This window comes from Vanellus vanellus (genome assembly GCF_965231255.1).
Source record: "Vanellus vanellus genome assembly, chromosome: 1".
Lineage (NCBI taxonomy): Eukaryota > Metazoa > Chordata > Aves > Charadriiformes > Charadriidae > Vanellus > Vanellus vanellus.
In genome coordinates, this window is record NC_138905.1 from 60,925,733 (window position 1) to 60,946,883 (window position 21,151).

The following is a 21,151-nucleotide window of genomic DNA, read 5'->3' on the forward strand; positions in this document are numbered from 1 at the left end:
GTCACATCCACGTTATTGTTCAGTGAGGCATCATCAGAACATTAACCTTTCAAAAGTTTTCCCCCCTCCCTGCTTTCACAGGAAAGCTGACTTTCGTGCTAATAACAAAAAATACTGTCGAAAGTAATTTCTTATGCCAGCTCAGTCTGAGTATCAGTGTCTCTGAGAGCATTATGAGGTATAACTTGTGCCCTAAATGTGTTTTCATATAGTTGTTCTCTTTCCGTAGGACTGAATTCCACGATGTTGAGAGGAGTTGCTCACGGTGCAAAAGATGTATTTACTCTTCTGTTGATGAGATCTCAGTACTGTAACCCAGCATTTCATTTTTCATCAGTATGGATGGAAGTAGCAAACAGAAGCTTCCCAATACATTCCAATTACACAACTGACACAAAATCAAGAGAGGAAAATAAAAAAACCATTGAGAGTCTCCACACATTGTCAGTCGACATTAAGAAAATACGCAGACTAAAGGAATGGGTCCTTCTCCAGGACGTTGCTTATGTTAAAGAAATTGCTGGTATCTTACAAGAAATGGGAGCGGACAAGACTGCTGTAGCCAACATTTTAGAACGCTGCCCAGAGGCAATTCTCCATACCCCTGCAGAGATAAACTCTCAAAGAGCTCTATGGCAATTAGTATGCCAGAATGAAAGTCAGTTGATTAAATTAATAGAGCAATTTCCAGAGTCTTTTTTCACTACTGAGTATCATGAGAACCAGAAGGCAAATATATTGTTTTTTCAAGAGTTGGGACTTAAGAATAACATAATCACCAGGTTCTTGACAAGCGCACCCAATATTTTCTACAATCCTGTTGAGAAAAACAAAAGTGTGATAGATACATTACAAAGAAGTTATTTAAGTTTAGGAGGTTCTGATGCAAATATGAAGATCTGGATACTGAAGCTATTGAGCCAAAATCCATTTATTTTATTGAATACCTCCACTGCAATCCAGGAGAACTTGGAATTTCTCCAGAAGAATGGTTTCACTGACCATGAAGTACTACAGCTGCTGTCCAAACTTAAAGGTTTCATTTTTCAACTTACTCCTACTACTATGCAGAAGAGTATGCTTTTTTCCCAAAATGTCTTTAAGTGCGGCGATCAAGAATTAAAACAGCTAGTGCTGAAATGCCCAGCCCTTCTCTACTATTCCGTTCCAGTTTTGGAAGAAAGACTTGAAGGACTACTGAAGGAAGGAATTTCTGTAGCACAGATTAGAGAGACACCGATGGTGCTGGAATTGACAACACAAATTGTTCAGTACCGAATTAAAAAACTCTCTGCTTTGGGATACAATATAAAGACTGGAACTCTAGAAAGCTTGAACGGTACTAAGAAAGATTTTGAAGTCAATTACGGCAAGATACAATCAAAGAAGGAGAGACCAATTTTTAATCCTGTTGCTCCTGTAAACATTGAAGATTAATTTTAATGCTGTCCTTTAAATTACACAAAAGAAAAATATCAAAGAGAAAAGAGATGTTGGTTCTTTGAGAAGAGCGAAAAAAGTAATCTTAACCAGACTGTAGTCTTACACTGTACTTTGTCCTGGACCGGGTGTTAGGCACAACTTCATTATACCATTGTAGCTTTCTAATGCTTTCAAAAAATATCATAGAACCTGGTTATGATAAAGGTTACCTTTTTTCCCCGGGGAGTACCTCACAGGTTTTTTTGGTTCGGTTACATTTTGTTGTCTAACAAGGCATTAACTGCTTTGGATTTTCAGCTCTATCACTGCACAGTCCACCCCGTGGTAGTGATTATTGCAGTCTGTATCCGAGAAACAGGAAAGGAGGATTATTTTTCCAGCAGTGTTCATCGACCCACCGGTTCACTGACTTTTGGAGACTCTTCTGGAGTTCCGTTCCTTATTGCTGAAATAAGTAGCTCGAGCTGGATCCTGATCCTGAACTGCAGCAGACTTTACTTCTTTGATAGGAAAGCCTAGCTAGAGCACGGTCTGAGAACAGGGGGCAGGACATCGTATTGTTATTTAGTGACTGCTACAGTGAGGCCCTAGTATGTTTGTGTACAAATCATAATGCAAAGAGACTACAAGACAACCTCCTTTATGTTTCTGAGACTTCAAAGTATGCACCTTTTGCAAAGGGTTTGGCGGAGGAGGAAATACATTTATTGCTATTGTCTAGTTCTTAATTTCTTCTTTTCTAGTAAGGCTCGGGGAGAGAAAAGGTTAGAGAGAGACTCGAGTGAGTCTCAATTGAGTGCAGGAGAAAGGAAGAAAATCATGCTTTTATATTAGGTGTAAAAAAGCTCTAGTCTGTAAACCATTGGTGATTAAAAAATGACTACCAGATTTGCGAACAGCTGCCACAGTTTCTAAATATACTGGTGACACTGCTTCTCAGATATCACCGTATGGTTAATTGTTGACAAGTGCTGGCTTTCAAAATAGTAACTATCTGACAGTGTTTAAGTTCTCAGGGAATTTTATTTTCATTTATGGGCTGTGAATGGTAATATAAATTAGTAGCATCACTGATGATCATCTCAATAGAATTAGGATCATCAGTGATTTTATTTCTCAGGAACGCTTTCCTAAGCAACTATTCCATACACGTTCCTCTTGACAGCAGGAGAAAAACCAGTCACACCCCCCCTTCCCACTCCAGGCCATTCTTCAAGGTCATTTTTAGCAGACATTTTGGCAGCAAGTCCAGGGTTCCTTTTCTTAAGAAGTTTTAAATTGCTGAGGAAAGCTGGTATTGAATTACTTGTTTAGAGGGTGGGCTGCAAGTTGACGATTTTATATAGCCTGCCAAATTATCCGCTACGAGCTTGGAAAGGGCTAGAAACATCTGGTTAGAGCAGTGCCAAGATCTCAACAGCTGAAGGTCTTAAACTCACCGCCGTGCAGGCGAGCGCGGACGTGACAGCAGCTCCTGGGGGTAAACAGCGCTCCTGTAAGAGCATGCGTGACAGTGCTGAGAATTCAAGAAGAGGCACATATCACAGCACGATAAAAGTCAGGCTGTTGTACTAAGCCATTTCTTTGCTGACTCGTCAAAACACATTATCATTTTCCAAGAGGAAACTGGGAAGACAGCCATATTAAAAATTCATAGGAACTTGGATTTGTCACTTTCTGACTGTCCTTCAGTGCTCAACTATTAAGCAGACCACAACATTATTTGAATTCAAAAGCATCCTTCCCCTCAGACACAAGGGGGTATTTCAGCTTGCTGAAGCTATTCATAATAGTCTCTAATGCTGAACCACAGAACTGATTGGTGGTTTGGGATGAAAAGGAAACCGAAACATAAAACAATGTTCTCCCTGAAAATTTAGTTTCACCATTTCTTCAGGTGTCTTTTTAAAGTTCCTCAAACAGCTTATTCCCATTACTTACAGTATTTCCAGTGGCAACAGACAAAACAGGCAAAAGACTTATTTCCTTAATTGAGTCACAGCCTGAGTTACCACAAACTCATTTTCCATTCTGAATGTTTCAATTTCTCCTCCTCCCCTTTCAAAACGAAAGCATAAACAGAAAGACTCCTTTTGTCTACCAGCAGACCAAAATTAATTCTATCCTTCATACACAACTCTACGCCTGGGACCTGTTTGTGTCTTCTTCACAGAATTCATTTGTAATAAAACCTCAGGGAAGCTCCCAATTACCAAAATGTTGTATTGCTGAAATCCGCATCCTCATCTCTTGCTGTTACAGTGAACATGAACCAGTTTATACCGTTTAAGTCTGGCACATAAAAGCCTGTAAACCAGCATTTTGTTACATAGCAAGCAGTCAGGCATACAAGTAGCATTCATAAACATTTCCCCTTTTGAAATGAGGACTGAGAAAAGGGAAGTAAAATAAAATCACCACAAAACCAACCCCAAAACACAAGAACCACCCCACTCAGCCTGACAAGTCCAGTTTCATATTCCATTCAGCTCACTGTGATCTTAAAAGCAGGTATCCCCAAGCCTCAGTTCCCACGTAAAGAAAAAAAAAAAAGAAAAAAAAAAAAAGTACAAGCAATTTTGTGTCTATGCAGAGCCAACAACACAGTGAAATTACAGTTTTTAAGAGCTGGTTGGTGCTATTCAGATAAATGATACAGTGGAAAGATTTATACCTAAGTATGCCTTTCTCCACAAATTAACTAGGAAGCTTTCAAATGTCTGAAACAGCAACAATTTAATGTTTCACAAGTGTCAGGACAGAATCAGAACAAGTTTTTAAGACAAAGCAAGTTTCATAAGTGAATGGAAGATACGCAGGATATAGGACAAAGCTCTTTTCGAAAACTAAAACCATATGCCATGTTAAAGTGTTTCAGTTACAAGATTCAGAAGTAACAACTACAGGGTACATTAAGAACAAAACATAATGAAGTGTTGGCAGCTCTTTACAGATCTAACATCGCTCATCTCAGACCACACTTGTTTTGCAGCAAGTTTCATAATATAAAAATTAGAGAATGTCATAAAAAAAAGGGGGGGGGGTGTGACCAGTTCAACATTTAAGTTTTCAGAAAACAATTATGAAGGGTTTGGTTGAGCGCCACAAATATCACTATGCTCCGAACAGGTGACTCCCGAGTTCAGTGGTAGCACTCTGCGGATACATCTACATTGGAAACTGCAAGGGAGCAGATGATACCAAGTTATTTGCCACAGCTAGATTGCCGCCGGTATGCAAGCTAGCTCATTTCTCCAGCTAACTGGTGATATCCTTAAACTACACTATTCTGTATTCTATGCAATGAGCTTTTGACTATAAAACCAGTTACAGTCTTCCATTTGTTGCATACGCTTACCTCATTACACCCTTGCAGCAGAATGGAGCTAAGCAGCTGGTGCAACTAACGGAGCAGAGAATTCTATTTGCTGGGTTTTTGCTCTCCACCACCCCAAATCCCCATGCTTATGAATAACGTGCTACCAACATATACAACAATTACCGGTGTCAAATAAAGTTGTTCCAGGCTGCAGCTGAAGTACCCATGGCTCAGAGAGACTAGGTGACTACTGTACCATAATTTACACATAGTATACTTTCAACACCCATGAATATAGGACTAAGTTTTAGACAAGCAATATTTTTTTTTTTTTTTAATTTCTAAAAAGTCTCCCTATATATTCTTCTTGCAAGTTCTCTGTAGGAACACAAGTTTTTAGAAAATACTGCATACACAACATTCACAGTCTTCTACGGGCTTCCAAAGAGGTTACTTATTTGCAAAGTCAGTACACACACACACACAGACAAAAAAAAAAAAAAAAAAAAAAAAATCACCAACAGCTTCTATTTTAAGGCAACCTCAAGCTGTGTATTACAAGTGCATTTTGCCTCACACACTGCAGAGGACCTACAGATGTTCCCATTTGAGGTGTGTCAATGCTTGGAATCTGTCCGTATACAATTTACTTGGATTTTTATTTTTTTTTTTTTTAAGGCCTCATCTACCTTTTTTGGTTTGTTTTAAATAAAAATATTGCATTTTATTCAAAAAATCAAAATGCAAAGTATGAGAGAAAGATGTAGTGAAAAATTCTTTGCATTTGCTTAAACAGAACAAGAAGCTAACCTGGCGCACCATGGAGTTGAGACAACAGCTTTGCTAGTTCTTCAGTGGTTTCCAACTACACAAAGGAATTTCTTTCAAGTCAGATAGTTGTGCTAGATGACCACAAACATCAGCCCAGTTTCCATTAAGCCCTCATTTTTTTCTAGTGTCTATAAAAAGTTTATTAGAAGCAAGTTTTCACTTGCAGGAGAGATGCATATCATTAAATACACCTGAGATGGAACAATCTTGTTTTTAGTAAAAACTGACAGTTTCAGATACCAGGATTCATAAAGAGAGTCTAAAGCTCATTCTGTGAATTGCACTGCAACAACAGGACAGGTTTGTGTTGGTTTTTTTTTGTTTTTGATTTTTTTTGTTAGTTTTTTTTTTTGTAAACACAGCTTCACCTAGTAAAAAGATTTTTTTTTTCTAATAAGGCATTAAGTTAGTTTACTCTTTATGATCCCTTCTACCATGTTGTCAAACTTTCTCACTTCTATCTCCCGCTCTCGCTTCCAATTTCTGCACACCTCCAGTTGTATTTGCTCCAGTCTGCACTGGCAGAATGCGGTCATCAAAATTTTACAGGCTGCCTGCAAATAGTTTCATAACCAAAACTATTTGGGTACGTCCAACAAAGCCATTACACAGCTGAAGGATCCTTAGCAGGAGGATGTGGAAACCACTGAGAACAGTAAATGGCATCTTGTCATATTGATGGTACAGCAGAGATTACCAAGTTTCTACGTTCACATTTTAGTCCAAAACTGCAAAAGACTTACAGTAAATGAATATTCAAATATGTATTATCTCTTCAGATACACTTACTCACTTCTATAGTTATCAAGTGTAACATTTCACCAGATACAAAGCTTCAATCTAGGCTCTAATAAATCTTCATACTCTGTGCTAGCCAAGCTTCTTCTGTCTTTTACAGATGAAATCGAGTTACTTGCACAGCTCTTTAGAAGATAAAGTGTCTAAGACACATGGCTTCTCATGGTCCAAATCTTAGCAGATTTTAATGCCACTGATGTAATATTCTGGAGAATCAAGTATGTCTCAGTTTAGTTTTAGTCAGACTTATCCTTTTTCTTTCCTGTTAAAGGCACTTTACTTGCAACAGCAGATCCTACAGCTGTAACACCTCCAGCCACAGCAGAAACACTTCCTTTGACTAGCCCCACTCCCATTGAAGGCACAGATGTGACGGCTGTTTTGGTAATTTCCAAGCTCTTCCCTCCAATCCAAGCAACACCCCCGATCGTGGCACCAACAGCTCCCTTCGTGACACTGAAGAGGCCACCAGTCACACGAGAAAGCATGCCAGGCTGCTGCTGTGGGTGGTCTTTTAATGAACCTAAGAGAGGAAACAACAAGGAGATCAATCACAGTGCTATGATCAAAGCATTTTCAAAAGAGTTATGCTTAAGTATTTCCTTTTCTAGCCTAATGGCCATTGCACACATTTACCTTGCAGGTTAGTTCTTCTGGATGCTCATACACCACCACAGTTCCAAACAAGAAAAGATACGTTGCTGCAAGACATACTCAATGATGTTTTCTAAAACACAAGCCAATACTGAGCCTACAAATATCAGGCATATAGCTCCCAGAAGGTCTTACATGATAAACTTCTGTCCTCTGCATGCACCACCAACCTTCCCAGAGTCTGGAAGGTCTCATGGCCAAATCAGCCTCATTTCTGGACTTTATTCATGGGGGGGATGACACACCCTCCTGTTTCCCCCATCCTAACATTAAGAGTTAAGCCACAGAGGGGGGGAACCCACAAAAGCAGCAGCACTACATTGCTGTTCAAAACTCTAAGGAAGGACTGGAAAAAGGTTTCTGGAGAAGCAGAACCAAAGGAGAAAAGGAGCTGTTTGAAATGAGCTCACCTTGACACAAAGTTGCTTCTTTCCTTAGTAATTTCTGTTCTGAAGACATGTTCGCAAGAGAGCAATTGGAGGAGTCAATACAAGAGTGATGATGATAAAACTGATGCCAGCTTTTCACTGTATAACTTCCTTTCTTCATCACGTACACAAATTTAATTTTCTTCCAAAAAGGCCTTTTTTGTAATTTGGATGGGGGGGTGGGGGAAGTGTCCAATTGCCAAACAAGCTCATTAAATACAAAGAGTGGTCCCAAAGGCATTAAAAATAGCAAGAGTTACAGGTGCACAACAGAAGTCCCAATATGATAAATGAAACTAAATCTCAAACCATAGGATCTCTGCATGTTATTGACAAAGTAAATGTCTTTTCTTTTTATGTTATGTTTAACCTGCATTTTGCACAGTTTCTCACTATACACTGTATAAATCAACTCCTATTCCACATTTATGGTACAATTACATAGCCTCAAAATAATAGAAAGTATTAGATTAATAGAAAGACTCCCAGATTTGGCCACTTAGTCTTCCAATAGTTTAGCAATTACTTCATATTTCTAAATGTAGGCTTCAAAATCCTAAAGAGATACATGCACCTTGCCTCTAAAGGGAAATAAGACTGCAAATCTACGCCCCGCTACAGCATAAGTGCCATCTAAACTTCAAAGAAGAAATAGGAAGATGAAACAGTATGTTAATGTTGCATTTAAGCACACAGGAAAGTATTACCTTCTGCACCTATAAACTAGCAGACCTCACACGTGTTTGTCTGTGAAGTATTTTCAGTGTGAACCTTGAGAAATCTCTGGTCTTGACAACAACACGCAGGTAAGCATTTTTCAGCTCCTGTCTTGTCAATTCTTCACCAACCCCAAACACTTCTTAAAAAAAGTTTCAGAGGGAAACATGGCAAGAGACAGCTAGTTAACATAAGTAGTGTAAGAGTTCCAGAGTTTTTTTTATTTTCTAGCTACCTGTAGATAATACATGGGATTTAACAGACACATTTCCCTTTCTTAGGGAAAAACAACAGGGGGAACCAAGAAAACAAGTGCAGCCACAGTGGGCAGAGCTAGTTAAGAAACAAACATGAAATAAAGAGGTGAGAGAGTCAGCAGCAGAAAGAGCATGCCTGGAAGAGGACGATGAGTCTAGAGAGGCAGGGGAGAAGAAAAATCAGATCTAGACCCACGAGAGACCTATATCCAGCCCCTGTAAACCCCTTCACTGCGACATGCCTTAGGAGAACCAGCAGAACAGGTCTCTGCCCCAGTGCCCTCACTGCTGAAAACTCACATTCAGAGGACAGTTTCCAGGAGTCATCTCCCAGCACTTGTCTACTACAAGATGAAAACTAGTTTGTGATAGTGCCAGGTCTGACCCAGCATTCAGACTTCATTAAAAAAAAAAAAAAGTGTGAAGTTTGGAGTTGCTATGTGCGTACCCAGAATAATGCAAACAAATGGCAGAGGAGTTGGAACTAGATGATCTTTAAGGTCATTTCCAACCTAAACCGTTTTAAGATTCTATTATAAGATGCCATCTAAAGGAGAGAATTTCTTACAAGTTAGATAAAAGGAAAAAAACACATAAATAGGAACAATACAGCTCATGGAGTAAAAAAATACTAAAAATGCTTCCAGCTTACACTAGTCTTTTTTATAGAAGAAATTGATATAGATAACAGAGAGTCACAGAAACTAGAAACATAACTGACAGCCTTTTACTTAAAGCCAAGTAATACCCTTGCTGGTTCATTCTAGGCCAGCAGCTTTCAACCTGGACATCTCCAGCAAAAAAATGTGTTGCCAACACAAGCACGCAGAGATGAGAATTTCTATTTACATACAGAAAGCCCTTAAAGGATCACTCTCAGAGAGGAGTATATAGAGCCTGGTATAAAATCCACTGTCTAGGTATTACTCATTACAGGATTCCTGTGACCAGACTTGCACACCTTGTAAAAAATTTCATCAGAAAGCGGTTCACTTCCATCCAACTGGATCACCATCATCAGGGTAAATGGCAGTAAAGTCATCACATTGAATTTTAAGAGCCGATTTCAGTACATCAGACCTGATATTAGCAAGAAAGGACCCATCATAGCTAACTTAAAAGTAACAAGAGAGAAACAAACAAACAAAAAGTAATCCTGACATGCTTTTCCTCACATTACTTCAGGTGGCCAATCCTTTGACATCATCTATTCCACTTCACAAGTGTAAATACTGACTATGACTTGGTGTATTAATAATTTCTGGTGATGGCTGACACACTCCCGTTTCATTCCTGTTTGCGCTGTCCATTAGATGTAGTAAATGCCCACAGCTGTAAAATTTTCATTGCCAGTTGATTTCTATTCTAGCATACACATTCTTGGTCTCCTTGTTCCTAACCAGTATGAGAAAGAAGGTAAAACAGACCATTCCTAAATCTAGGGAGAAAATGACACAAGTTCCCTGTTCAGGGGTTGGCTCTACCATGTTCCGTCGCAGCCAGCTTCCTGCTGAAGAAAGTCCAACAGCAAACAATGTTTGAATGAACGTAGGTTGCAAAGGTTGGTGCCACTTGCAAAACAGAAAAAGCATTAGAATAGCACTACTCATAGAAAACATGAGCACAAAAGCTTTTTCTACATATGTATTTCTTTAAAGCCTCTAGGCACCAAGCTTGTCAAGCGTGATTTGGACAAACTGGAACTATTTTTATCTTTATGAGAAACTGCAAATTGGTTTTGGAATTGAGCCTTTCCTCTAAGGATTTTTTTTGGCAGCCTGTTCAGAGAGGCTATCTTGCCAACATTGAACTGGTAGCCTTCCATCCACATTTGGCCTTCTTTCTACTGTGGTGTAAGCGTATTGAATATGAAGGCCCTATATGACATTTAGAACGGGGATGTTCTTCAAGGGTATTCCAACATTTTAACTAAACTCATAAGGCTTGAAGAATGCACATGAAACAGAATCAAAAGGAAGAAGCCTTTTCAAGGATGGAGTTTCCATTAAGATGAGCTGTGCTTCATTCTACTCCCTCTAACTACACCAACTTTCTCCGTTTATTTAAACTTCATATTCAAATTGGTTATTGTCATACTGAAAGAAGATACCATGGAGAAGAAAGTCAGTCTTAATTGTTCACAAATTTCAAATTAAATCTTTCAATACCTAGTGATGATCAGAATCTGCTGTTATGCTCCGAATCTGGACATCCTACTGAATATTCTAGGAAGATAAAAAATGTCCATTTGTGTCACTGCCTCCCTCAAGAAAGAAACAGTTGTAGTTTACCAGTCAGACCACTGTTCACCTTCTACATGTATAAAACACAATTCAATCTTTAAGGCAAAAAAAAAACACCTTCAAAATTGAAGATAACACACATTAGGGCATAGTTTCCAATCTGGCATTTGCTTTCAGAAATGCTTCTGGGATCCCGACAACCCTGTAAGAGCTTAAAAAGAAAGATTTTTGTCCTCACACCACGATACTGTAACAAGTTGAAGCACAGTAAAGCTTAAGAACCACTGTGCCATGAAAATCTATTTCTCCCTTTCCTCTCATCTTCTTGTACTTGTGTTTCTTGCCTAATAGTTAAGAATAGAGTGAGCTATTCCACTTCAACACTTCTGCTACAGTTAGTGGATAATACTGTTGTTCAAGTAAATTGTTCAGTTATACAACATATAAAAGCTCAGAAAAAAAAACCTCAAACCAACAAAGAGAGCTTTAAAGGGCCATTATAAGTTGAAGAGCAATGAACCAAGAGGAACTGGGACTCACCAACTTCTACATCCAACACATTTAGTCCTAAAGCAAGAGAAGACAGAACACAGACAACCTATGTGCCAAGCATGGCTTTTGATCTAGTATGCTTCCAGTCACCTTATGCAAACAGGACTCTTCACAGTCCTGCCGCTCCACAGCCCAGAAGGGAAGTCTGCCCATTTGCAACTGCATTTCTTCTACAGATCTAACAACCGATTTAAGATACATTTGGTTCAGGAGACCAAGATGCCATTGCATTAATGAAGTCAAGTGGGTTTTTTTTGTTGTTTTTAGGAAACCATGAGATTAAGTAAACAATTAGAACCACAGTTAATTGTATGATGGAACAGGGTCTCCAAATAGTAATGAAGTTCCATACAATTTTAAACACATCTTGTTCAGAAGTTGCAAGCACTAGGAACTCAGCAAGGTATCCAGAAGTGAAGCTTGGCTCTTTCCATCTCACATAATGAACAGCAGAAATAAATACCTATTGAACCAAATCACATCTCTGGAAATGAATCTGCAAATTATGTCCTTCATTATCTGTCCATCTTCTCTATAATTTATCAGTACAGTTGTTTACTGTGTAATAATCAGTGGCCTTATTGTAACTGTGATAACGCACAAGCGAACAATAATCCAGGCTCATTCCATCCCAGGGATGGCTTGCTTACTGATACCTAAACAAAAGTTAAAGTGTTCAGCTTGCAGATCCATTTTTGTTTGTTTTAAGAGAGAACTGAACTTCTGATGAAATTCTGTGAACGTACTTGATATTATGAAGACTGATACATACCTTCTGGTGGTTCATCATGAAGGTATGATGGGACTTCCTGTTGATTTTTGTCCGTTTGATTCATTATGACCTAAAAAAGAAGAAATTCACATATGCTGTACATCTTTTCTGGTAAAGCATAAACTACATGAATTTTGGATTCATGGATAACATTTAAGTTCCATAGAAAAGGAAGTTCTTATTCATTAGATACACTAGCAGCTCCTGCCAAACTCCTGCTATTTCATTATCAGGCTGTGCTTTTGTATTCTTCAACCAGACAATACTTGAAAAAGGAACCCTCCACCAGGTCAGCAGGCTTGGTCAGAGCTGCCACCCCACACCAAGTGCATCTCAAACCTAAAAAGCAATCAGGAAGAAAAACAGTATGAAAAGAAAACAGCCACTGTCATACAATGGTTTATACTAAGAAAGCAAAGCCCAGTGATCATAAAGGTGGCGGGTACTAGAAAAACAACAGCAGCATGCCTGTAAGATCTGTTAGTACCTGGAATGCAGTACTTTAAAGAAACAAGTCCTTGCAGCAGAACTTGAATAAATGCCATGAAAACAAGATGGAAGAAATGTAACAAAAAATTTCATTTTATCTTCTAGCAGTACTGCATACACCATGTGGTGATAACAGCAAAACTAGACTGTTTTAACTCTACGCAAACTTTCCAATTAAAACATTTTAGAAAGAAGATTTCTGTACACCAAAAGCTGTTTCCTAGAGCAGTTCTAGAACAGCAGCCCCTGAAAGTGAGGGGAGACACAGTAGAAAGCACAAATCAGCAGCTCTGCTTACTGCATTTTCCCCTCGTAGGGGAAGAAACCAATATCTAAGTCCAGGTTTACCCTCCTGCTTTCATACCCCACCAAAGTGTGCCTCGGTGTTAAGTCCTGCCTCCTCCCCTGAGCCCTCCTGCCAATCCTGCTTTCCCTCCTCAGCAGGCACTGAGGCCAGGAATAGGAGAAAGTAAAACAGGTTGCATTATACCACTCGGCATCTTTCAGTCTTCCTGCCAGTGACCTCTCAGATCCCTTCTCCCTGCACATATACACAAGCCTTTAAATCACTTAATTTCTTCCAGGAGTCACTGACCACCACAAAAATAATTCCACCCTGTCTTGCTGTGCCCAGATCTCTCCATACCTCCTCTGGGTGAGAAAACAATGGCTGGGATCTGGACAAGGGGTGAGGAGGCAGAAGCAGAACTTGAGGGGTGGGAAGACCCACCTGGAAAACAGCAGCTAAAACCCTCACAGTATAATTTTGAAGTCACAACATCACAGTAAAAACCAACACCCACACACTACACGATAGAGCTTTGGATGCGAAGCAAGCCTAAATTCAATATTAAGAGAGTCCTCACAATCAGCACTAAGGGTATCAGTTCACAACTCCGAAAACATAGGTACCTTTAGACAAGAAGCTGAACAGGAAAGCGAGCAAACAACACCCTATTACCAGGATGGCCGATTTGACGGCCATGCTGAACAAATACCTCTCAGAAGCCAGAAACGCAAACATGGAAGCTAAGAAATATGAAAGTGAGCAGCAACACATCAAGATGGACAATTAAGTACATGAGGGCTAAGAGACAATTTGAAAAGTATAAATTATAGAATTCCTTGTCATTTTATTTGATCACAGGTCAGTAAATCAAGGAAAAAAAAAGAAAAAGAAAGAAAAAAGAGCCCAACCGGTCATGGGGAGCAACCAAGGGCAATCGGGTTCTTAGAAAGGACTGGATTCAGGTACTACACACCTTCTTTGCATTTCTTGCATTTGCAAGAAATACAAGGATTTTGTCCTCACTATGTGAAGTTATATGTAGGTTGTTGCTTTTTTCCAACTTGAAACAAAAATATCAAGCACTGTAAGAAAGAGAAAGCAGATGCTGTAAGAAACTGACAGGCCTGACATTATTTGACCAAAACATCTGTACAAAGATGAAGCAACTATGTTTCTACTTAACACATGGCCATTTTGTTCACTAAGATGATTACTCTATCAGGAATTTAGAAGGATTTCATTCGCTGCATGAGGGAAGGTCCTAAAAAAAGTAAAATAAAAGTCACAACCTAGCAAGTCTTACTTGAAACAAAGGAATGAAAAAAGTGACCAAAACAGTTTTAAAGCAGGCTCAAGGGAGACACAAAAGAGTAAAGCCAGAGATAAATTAGTTTTTATAAAGAACTACCTCTCCTAATATATTTGTATATAGCCGGCATGTAACTCCCAAAAGAAACCCTGATGAAATTGCTTGTTTGAGCTTCTGAAAAAAGTTTCTGTCAACAATTCCTAGTAAAAGGCTCAGAAAAGTTATTTTCTTTAATTTTACAAGGAGAGACAAAACACTGTCAGGGATTATCAACAAGCTTAGAGGGGAGTTGGAATAAGTTACCAGTTTTGAACATGGCAGAACACTAGAAAGTGTCACAAGGCTCCACACAAGTTTTAGTATTTTCTGCTATTAAGAAGATATCGGACACAGCAGCACTGAGAGCAGATACAGCGCTGATGAATTACTGAGGATCTGTTATGCTAGGCATCATATAAATATTTAATTAAGATGAGACCTGTCCAATGGAAAGAGTCAGAGTAAGATTGGCAAACAGTACAGGTAAAAGATGCTTTCATAACTCTCCATAATCTAGTTCAGGCCGCTGTTAGATTTGCTTGCAGTTCCTGCAAAGCTAAATGAGCACAGCAATGTATTGGAGCATGGGAGTTCCATAGCAGCGTTTCTAGTTTAGTGATAAAAGTATTAAAAAAAAAAAACAACCCCAAAAACAAACATAAAAATCACAGCACTACATAAAGTGATAAGATTAGGCATTTCCTCCCCTGCTACCTTCCCTAGAACCTCAGGGTTAGGTAACTCTTGACCACAAGCTACTTTTAAAAATGTGTATTACACAATACATCACTCACATGCAGTGATTTAACACAGCTGCAACTCCTTCTAAACCTTGGAAATACTTCACTCTCTTACAACTACATGGACCACAGTGGTTTATCTTCTACAGTTCATGCACCAGTAACCGGCTGCCATCAGACCCCAGAAGTCAATGGAGTACCACACGGGCCTGAGAAGAGCAGCTACGGGAAATAAGTCACTGTTGGACTGAATTGGTTCTACACAGAAGTGAGCCTTCAGTGGTCTGCAGCTCAGAAAGTTGAGAACTACCGTATGATGTGTGGTTCTACAGGTGCCTGGAAGCACTGCAGGGATGCTGCAAGAGATGTGCCTAACCAGCTTGTGAGGTTTTACTCACTGTTTTCCTACTACATCAGTACAAGTGAAAACAGAACCACACCACTGTCAGAAAAGGCTCACAGCTTGACCCGAAACAGAATTTAGCACACAAGAGCTCACAAAGCGCAATTCAAGTCCTTTTGGTTTTCTGTAGAAGCTCTCTGGTGAATCACAGAATCAAGACCGAGATCCAACAAAGGACTTAAGCAGAAAATTTTAAGATATCTAGGTTACAGCCTGCGTCATGCATCCTTGTATCAAATCTAACACGTCAGGAGACTTAAGAGCCTCTGAAAAGTGATCCAAAAAATCCTGTGTGCTAAACAGGGTGTAGCCTATCTGGTGAGCAGGAAACATTACACGCAGGAGCATGTCTTTAATCTGGCTCCCCTCCAGAGATTTAAGGTATTTCTATTGACTAGAGGTCAAAGGCCTGGAATAACTGCTTAGTGGCAGATGACTTCATCCAGTCTTGGAATAGGGCAGGAGTATAATTTTTTTTCTTCAAAAATTGGAGTGAGAAAAGCAGAAAACACTCACTATCTTTTACGTAATACCACCAAGGTGAAAGCACTCACTTACAGTTCAATGCCTCCTTCTTCTAATAAGATTCAAGCTCGTTATGTCCCACGTTGCAGGAGTTCCCTGGTCACCAGACTGCAGTATATCCTAAGGGAGGTTCCTCTTCACTCTCCCGGCTGAAGGTGTGTCCCCACAAAGGAGAAAGCAAAATTCATGAGCCCCAACAGAGATTACAACTCAGCTAATGCCTAAGGCACCGATCTGCAGGTGCAAGGATAAGACTTTTGTGCAGAGAATTAAGTCATTCAGACACGGTATTGATTAAGGAACTTTGGAAACTTAAGTTGGAAGCTGCAGATTCAAAGTCCCCTATGCACTGAATCATTAGTCACAATTATTGCTGGTATTGCAAGCTCATGCAACAAGATTTATCACAAGCCTGAACCTTGAAACTTTTCTGATACGGTTTTTCAGAATCTTCAAAGTATGCTGACTGGCCAAAAAGAAAAGGGAAAAAGAAAGCAAGCAAATAGATCTTTCTTTGGCATTTTCATCCTGTGATGGCAAATTAACAGTGTCTTGTGTCACTGAGGAAAAGTCTCCAGCTCCATTTAACACATGCATTAAATGACCACATGGAATGAGGTGGGATCTCTACAAGTCCTGGCAGAACTCATATGGACATTAATGAAGCAGACATCTAGCGGTCTCCTTCCTCATCTATGCAGATGAATATGTAAGCTTTGTATTTTCTCATGTTAAGAAGTGGAAGCAAACCCATATCTTAAAAGAGTTCAAACAGGTACACATGTAAACTACTTCCTGAGTTTTTTTCCTGTGTGCTTATGAGGGTGCTAGTCACTCAAGAGATAAGGGATAACTTCTCATCTTTTTTAACAACACATTAAAATACATATCAACCTTCAGACCAAAACCATAAAAATGGAAGTCACTCTTTTAATTGGTTTTAAAGAAGAAAACACACTGTCATATTGTCAGAGTAGGAAATACATAAGAAGCTTCAACATTTTACACAACTGTAAGGAAAGAAGTGGTTTAAAAGAATATTTTTAATTCAAGAGCTACTTCTAACATTAACACTGTTATAGGACCCTGAATGAAAGTGCTAGGAAGCTCTGGAAGTAATAGTAGACCCACACATACATTCACAACAAAGCTGATTAAAATAAAACTTTCTCACCAAGTATATTCCTTCGTGAAGATGAGTAGTTAGTTGTTTCCACAAAAGTATTCTGCATACACCTACAAGAAAAGTAGAGGTTTAATGACATCTTATGGAACAGCACTACTGTCATATACTGCCATGGGAGTACGGTGGGAATCATAAATACAAAGCCCCAAAGTAGGGGAGAAGCACACTTGGCATGGCCTTAAGATGCCAAAATTTTATGAGATTTATCTCACCAAAACACCCATTCCTTTCTGCGTTCTTGGGCAATGCAGACAATTTCACCTGCTCCACATGCTGCCATGAGTATTACTATGAAGCACGGTAATCAATTTTAAGACACAACCTCTCCTTAACGGGTCTACAGTTCTTGGACAGCAATTTGTGTAAAGTTTTAGCCTCCATTGAGAAGTGGGCTCTAACCATTACAGATGTGTGTGCAGCTTCCTGAGCTTGAGATGATGCTCTCGATGTCTTTCTGACTTTATGGACAAAAAGCCCTACTGTTTCAGCACAGCAAACCTGGCCCAAGCAGCAGCCAGTAAAAACTGGCTCGTTTCAATGCCACTACTCAGATATTTGTGGGCAGCAACGAAACTACTGAAGGATGGGGCCAATTTCGTTTGGCAGCATAATGCTGCTCCAGAAGGCTGCAGCAGCCAACAGTGCTGGAACTATTCACCTGACAGAACTGCAAACAAACCAATTGCCTCATCTTAGTCCACCATGAAAAAATTATCTTCCTTCTGCCCACCAGCTATGCAGTTAGAAAACCCAGCTAAAGAGCTGATGGAAAACAAAACCACCCTTGCCACATGCACAGCTCTCCTTCCCCTCTTCCAGCAGCTGCAGCAGATTTCCACATGAACCTGATGTCTTTCGTGTAAATGAAAAAAAATATTTTTAGGGATGATACTTTAAGGAACACATTTTGGAAAGACTAACAGTGCTCTACTCCAAATTAAACAAGGAAAAAGCATGAAACCAAAAAGGTAATCCTACCCGTGGCTGCTCTTTCTTCAGGGTAGTGCTTTAAGCTGCACAAGCGACCCCTGACCATTAGCTTCCCTGCTTTATGCCTTGGATTAGGGCTTGTAACATGTCATGAGTAAGAGTGCTCAGTGCTGTTAGTTCTCTCAGACCTAACCCTCAGAGCACAGCTGATACGGAAATGTGTTTTTCAGTTAGTTAATGCAAGAGAGACAGTTGACTGAACTTCTGCAAGAAGAAAGAGTAAACACTAACAGCACTAAAGTAAGAAAACAAACCCAGGCACGTAGAAAGCATGTAGCTAAAAACCAAGAGCATAGCTGACATTTCAACAAGCCTTCCGTATAAAAGCCAAGTTTCAAAATTCAGGTTTATATATAAAGCAAAACTGGCTTGGAAGTAAGCAGGCCCATTTCAGAGGAAAAGACACACAGTTTTCAGGGAAAGATTATAGTTAGATGATCAGAAGTTTCCAGGTGTGAATCACAGCTCACTTTTTAAACCTACAGCAGGATGGGCTACACCCCCCACCCCCCAAAAAAGATACCGTCTGCCATAAGAAATATAAACAACAGGCTCACAGCTGGAAATGTAATGCAACACATCTGTATTAAAAACAAACACACACCAAAATTAAAGGCAAAAAAGGAGGCATATCTCCTGAAAAAAAAAAAAAAAAAAAACAAAACACCAACCAACAAACCCTTAACTCTACCCAGGACATTACATCATCAATTCTGCCTATAAAAGAATACAGCATTTCTCCATCACCCTCAACTGAAGTATAACTCGGGCTCCAAAAGAGGCTCTAGGGAATGCCTGATGTTGGCAATTAAGTTTACTCCAAAGCAAGGATTCGCAAGATATGGAATCAAAGGCTGCAGGAATCCAAACTCCCCTTTTCCAGCCCTCCAAAACTGGTTTCTAGAAATTAAATGGTAAATTCCAGTAGGGCACAGGGCACAGCTTCAGAAAGGCCGTGGAAGCTCTATTTTACCAGTCCTGTCTGCCTCCACCTCCCATTAACTCAGCTTTCTAAAGCAGATCCTTCTCCATTTCTTCCAACGCTTTCCCAACTGCCTGAGCTCCACACCTGCCTCAGCTCTCCTTTTCCAGGAGACCTACAAAGACAAAACCTGACAGCACCTAACAGCCAGGGCAATAAAGCCACTGCTGAACTTCCCTGCCACCCCTGCTAATGAAATAATGAACTTTTTCTCTAGTGTCCACTGTATGTTTGTTGGCACCTGCCCAACATTTAGACCTGTTCCCTTGTCAGACCAGGATCACCTTTTGGTTCATGCTTTTCCAACACAATCCATTGCTATACTGAGGAGGCAACATCAACTCTACTGAATGTTTAACCACAGTTTAACAGAAAACTTTTAAAAAAAAAAACAAACAGCCTGGATAGTATTTACTGAGCAGTCTTAAAATTGATGTGCATACAAACCAGTATTTGTGTACTAAATTAATCTCTCTCATATGTACCCTTCCAGTTACACAGAGACATGCTGCCCGAAGCAACGCTCTGCACACACCGAAGGCGGCTTCGTATTTATCTTCCTTACGGAGCAACATCCTGATTCAGAGTTCTCGTTTTCAGCCCGGTTAAACGAGCAGAAGGAAGCGTATAATTGCATCCGCAGAGGCTGTCTACGAGCTTCGCACAATGACCAGAACCAGCTGCAGGGCTAAAACAACTTGGGATTTATTTTAGGCCACATCACGCCTAGGCTAGGTGAATGCCGAAAACTAAGCTGCTCCCAAACAAAAAAAAAAAAAAAAAAACAACCCACAGAACTCTTCCAGATTCCATTCCATCACGCTGGACTCGAGAGAAACAGATGAAATAAAGAGTGAGTTACCAGAAGAAACATCAGAGCACAGCGAAGTTGAAAAAGAAGAAGAGAAAACCCGAAACAAAGCTTCTCCTGGCGCGCAGAAGTTCACGGGGAAGACCAAGCCCAGCCAGGAGCCGAGGCCAAGGCGAGCACGGCTTCCCCAGCCGCCCCGCCACGGACGCGGGGACGGCGGCGCCCGGGCCGGGGAGGGCGGCAGCGGCAGGAGGCGGTCCCGGTCCCGCACCCGAGCCGGCACCGACCCCCGCCCCACACCCCCCTCGTAGGGCGGCCCGAGCCCCCGCAGCCCCCGCCACGTCCTCCCCTCGCAGCTACTTGCCTCGCCGGGGGAGCTGGGCAAGGCGGCCCGGCAGCGACCCCCGCCCGCCTCCCCCGCCGGGCCGGCCGCGGGCACGGCCGGGCACCTCGGCGCAGGGCGGCGGCACTGACGTGGCAGCCAAGGCCTCGGCGGAGCCGCTACGGCCGGCCCGGCCCTCCCTCCCTCACGCCCCCCGGTGCCGCGGCAGGAAGCACAAAGGCGTGCGGCGCGGCGGGAGGCGCCGGGGGCAGGTGGCGGCAGCCCCGCTTCCCCGGGCCCACCTCTCCCGCCGGCGGCTCCGCCGGATCCCCTCCCGCCTCCTCTCCAAGAAGTTTCCCCTCCTCCGCGGGGAGGCAGGAAGGGCGCTCGGGCGGCTGCCCGCCCGCGGGGCTCCCCCGGCTAACGGCGGAGCGGAGCATCAGCGGCCGCTCAGCTATCACTCACCGCACGGCACGGCTCGGCTGGGCTCCGCCGCAGACTTTACTCCTCCGCCTTTCCCCGCTGCCGACGTGGCGCCCCGCCGCCGCCCGCCCCGTCGGCGCCCGCAGACCCCGCCCCAGCGCCCGGCGCGGCGCGGCCCCCTCGGCGGCTGGGGGGCGCGCAGGCGCCGCCGCTCCCGCCCCCTCCCCGCCCCGGGACTGGCGGGGGGCCCTCGGGGTGTCCGTCGTCCTTCCCCTCCCGGCCTCCTCCTCCTCCTACTCCTCCGGCGTTGCACGTCCCTGCCTGCCGCTCTCGGAGGGGTCGGGCCGCCCCCCAGGGCCTACGCAGGCCTCGGCTCGGCCCTCATGGCCCTCACAGACCCGCGGGCACCGTCCTCCCCCAGGACACGCAGGGCCCCGGGCCCCCGCTCTCCGAAGGGCCCGTGTGGCCCCTGCGCTTAGCGGGGCCCACCGTGGCCGCGGGGCCGAGGTGGAGGAAGATGTCGGGTGGTGGGGCAGAGGGGAGAAGGAAAAGGGGGACAGCGTCGCCATCGCTGACCGACATGGTGTGGGGTGCAGGAGTTCGGCTTGCGGCACTTGACTGGGCTGGGG

General features: G+C 42.1%; 2 protein-coding genes across 4 annotated transcripts; one reads left to right on the forward strand and one right to left on the reverse strand.

Moving 5' to 3' along the window:
• Positions 1-243: 243 nt before the first annotated feature.
• MTERF2 (mitochondrial transcription termination factor 2) lies at positions 244-1,477 on the forward strand (the record flags this gene model as incomplete). Its single annotated transcript, XM_082498420.1, has 1 exon — positions 244-1,477. One exon carries the CDS (start codon positions 244-246, stop codon positions 1,435-1,437), a length of 1,194 nt encoding a protein of 397 aa, XP_082354546.1. The 3' UTR covers positions 1,438-1,477.
• A 2,676-nt stretch (positions 1,478-4,153) lies between these two features.
• On the reverse strand, positions 4,154-20,658 carry TMEM263 (transmembrane protein 263). Of its 3 annotated transcripts, none has more exons than XM_082482306.1 (5): positions 20,565-20,658; positions 16,983-17,044; positions 15,842-15,957; positions 12,015-12,084; positions 4,154-6,914 (listed from the first exon to the last, which is right to left on the reverse strand). In XM_082482306.1, the coding sequence occupies exons 4-5, from the start codon at positions 12,076-12,078 to the stop codon at positions 6,628-6,630; spliced, it is 351 nt and encodes a 116-aa protein (XP_082338432.1). In that variant the 5' UTR covers positions 12,079-12,084; positions 15,842-15,957; positions 16,983-17,044; positions 20,565-20,658; the 3' UTR covers positions 4,154-6,627. The 3 variants fall into 3 exon arrangements, with proteins under 3 accessions (XP_082338432.1, XP_082338433.1, XP_082338434.1); XM_082482307.1 differs by lacking the exon at positions 20,565-20,658 and adding an exon at positions 20,142-20,225; XM_082482308.1 differs by lacking the exon at positions 20,565-20,658 and adding an exon at positions 19,829-19,966.
• Between the last annotated feature and the right edge of the window lie 493 nt (positions 20,659-21,151).

Excerpts from the sequence above, each read along its gene's own strand:
- TMEM263 (XM_082482306.1), bottom strand. The coding sequence starts at position 12,078 with ATGAATCAAACGGACAAAAATCAACAGGAAGTCCCATCATACCTTCAT. Across the intron at positions 6,915-12,014 it reads TCATGATGAACCACCAGAAG|GTTCATTAAAAGACCACCCA; the intron begins GTATGTATCAGT and ends TTCCTCTCTTAG.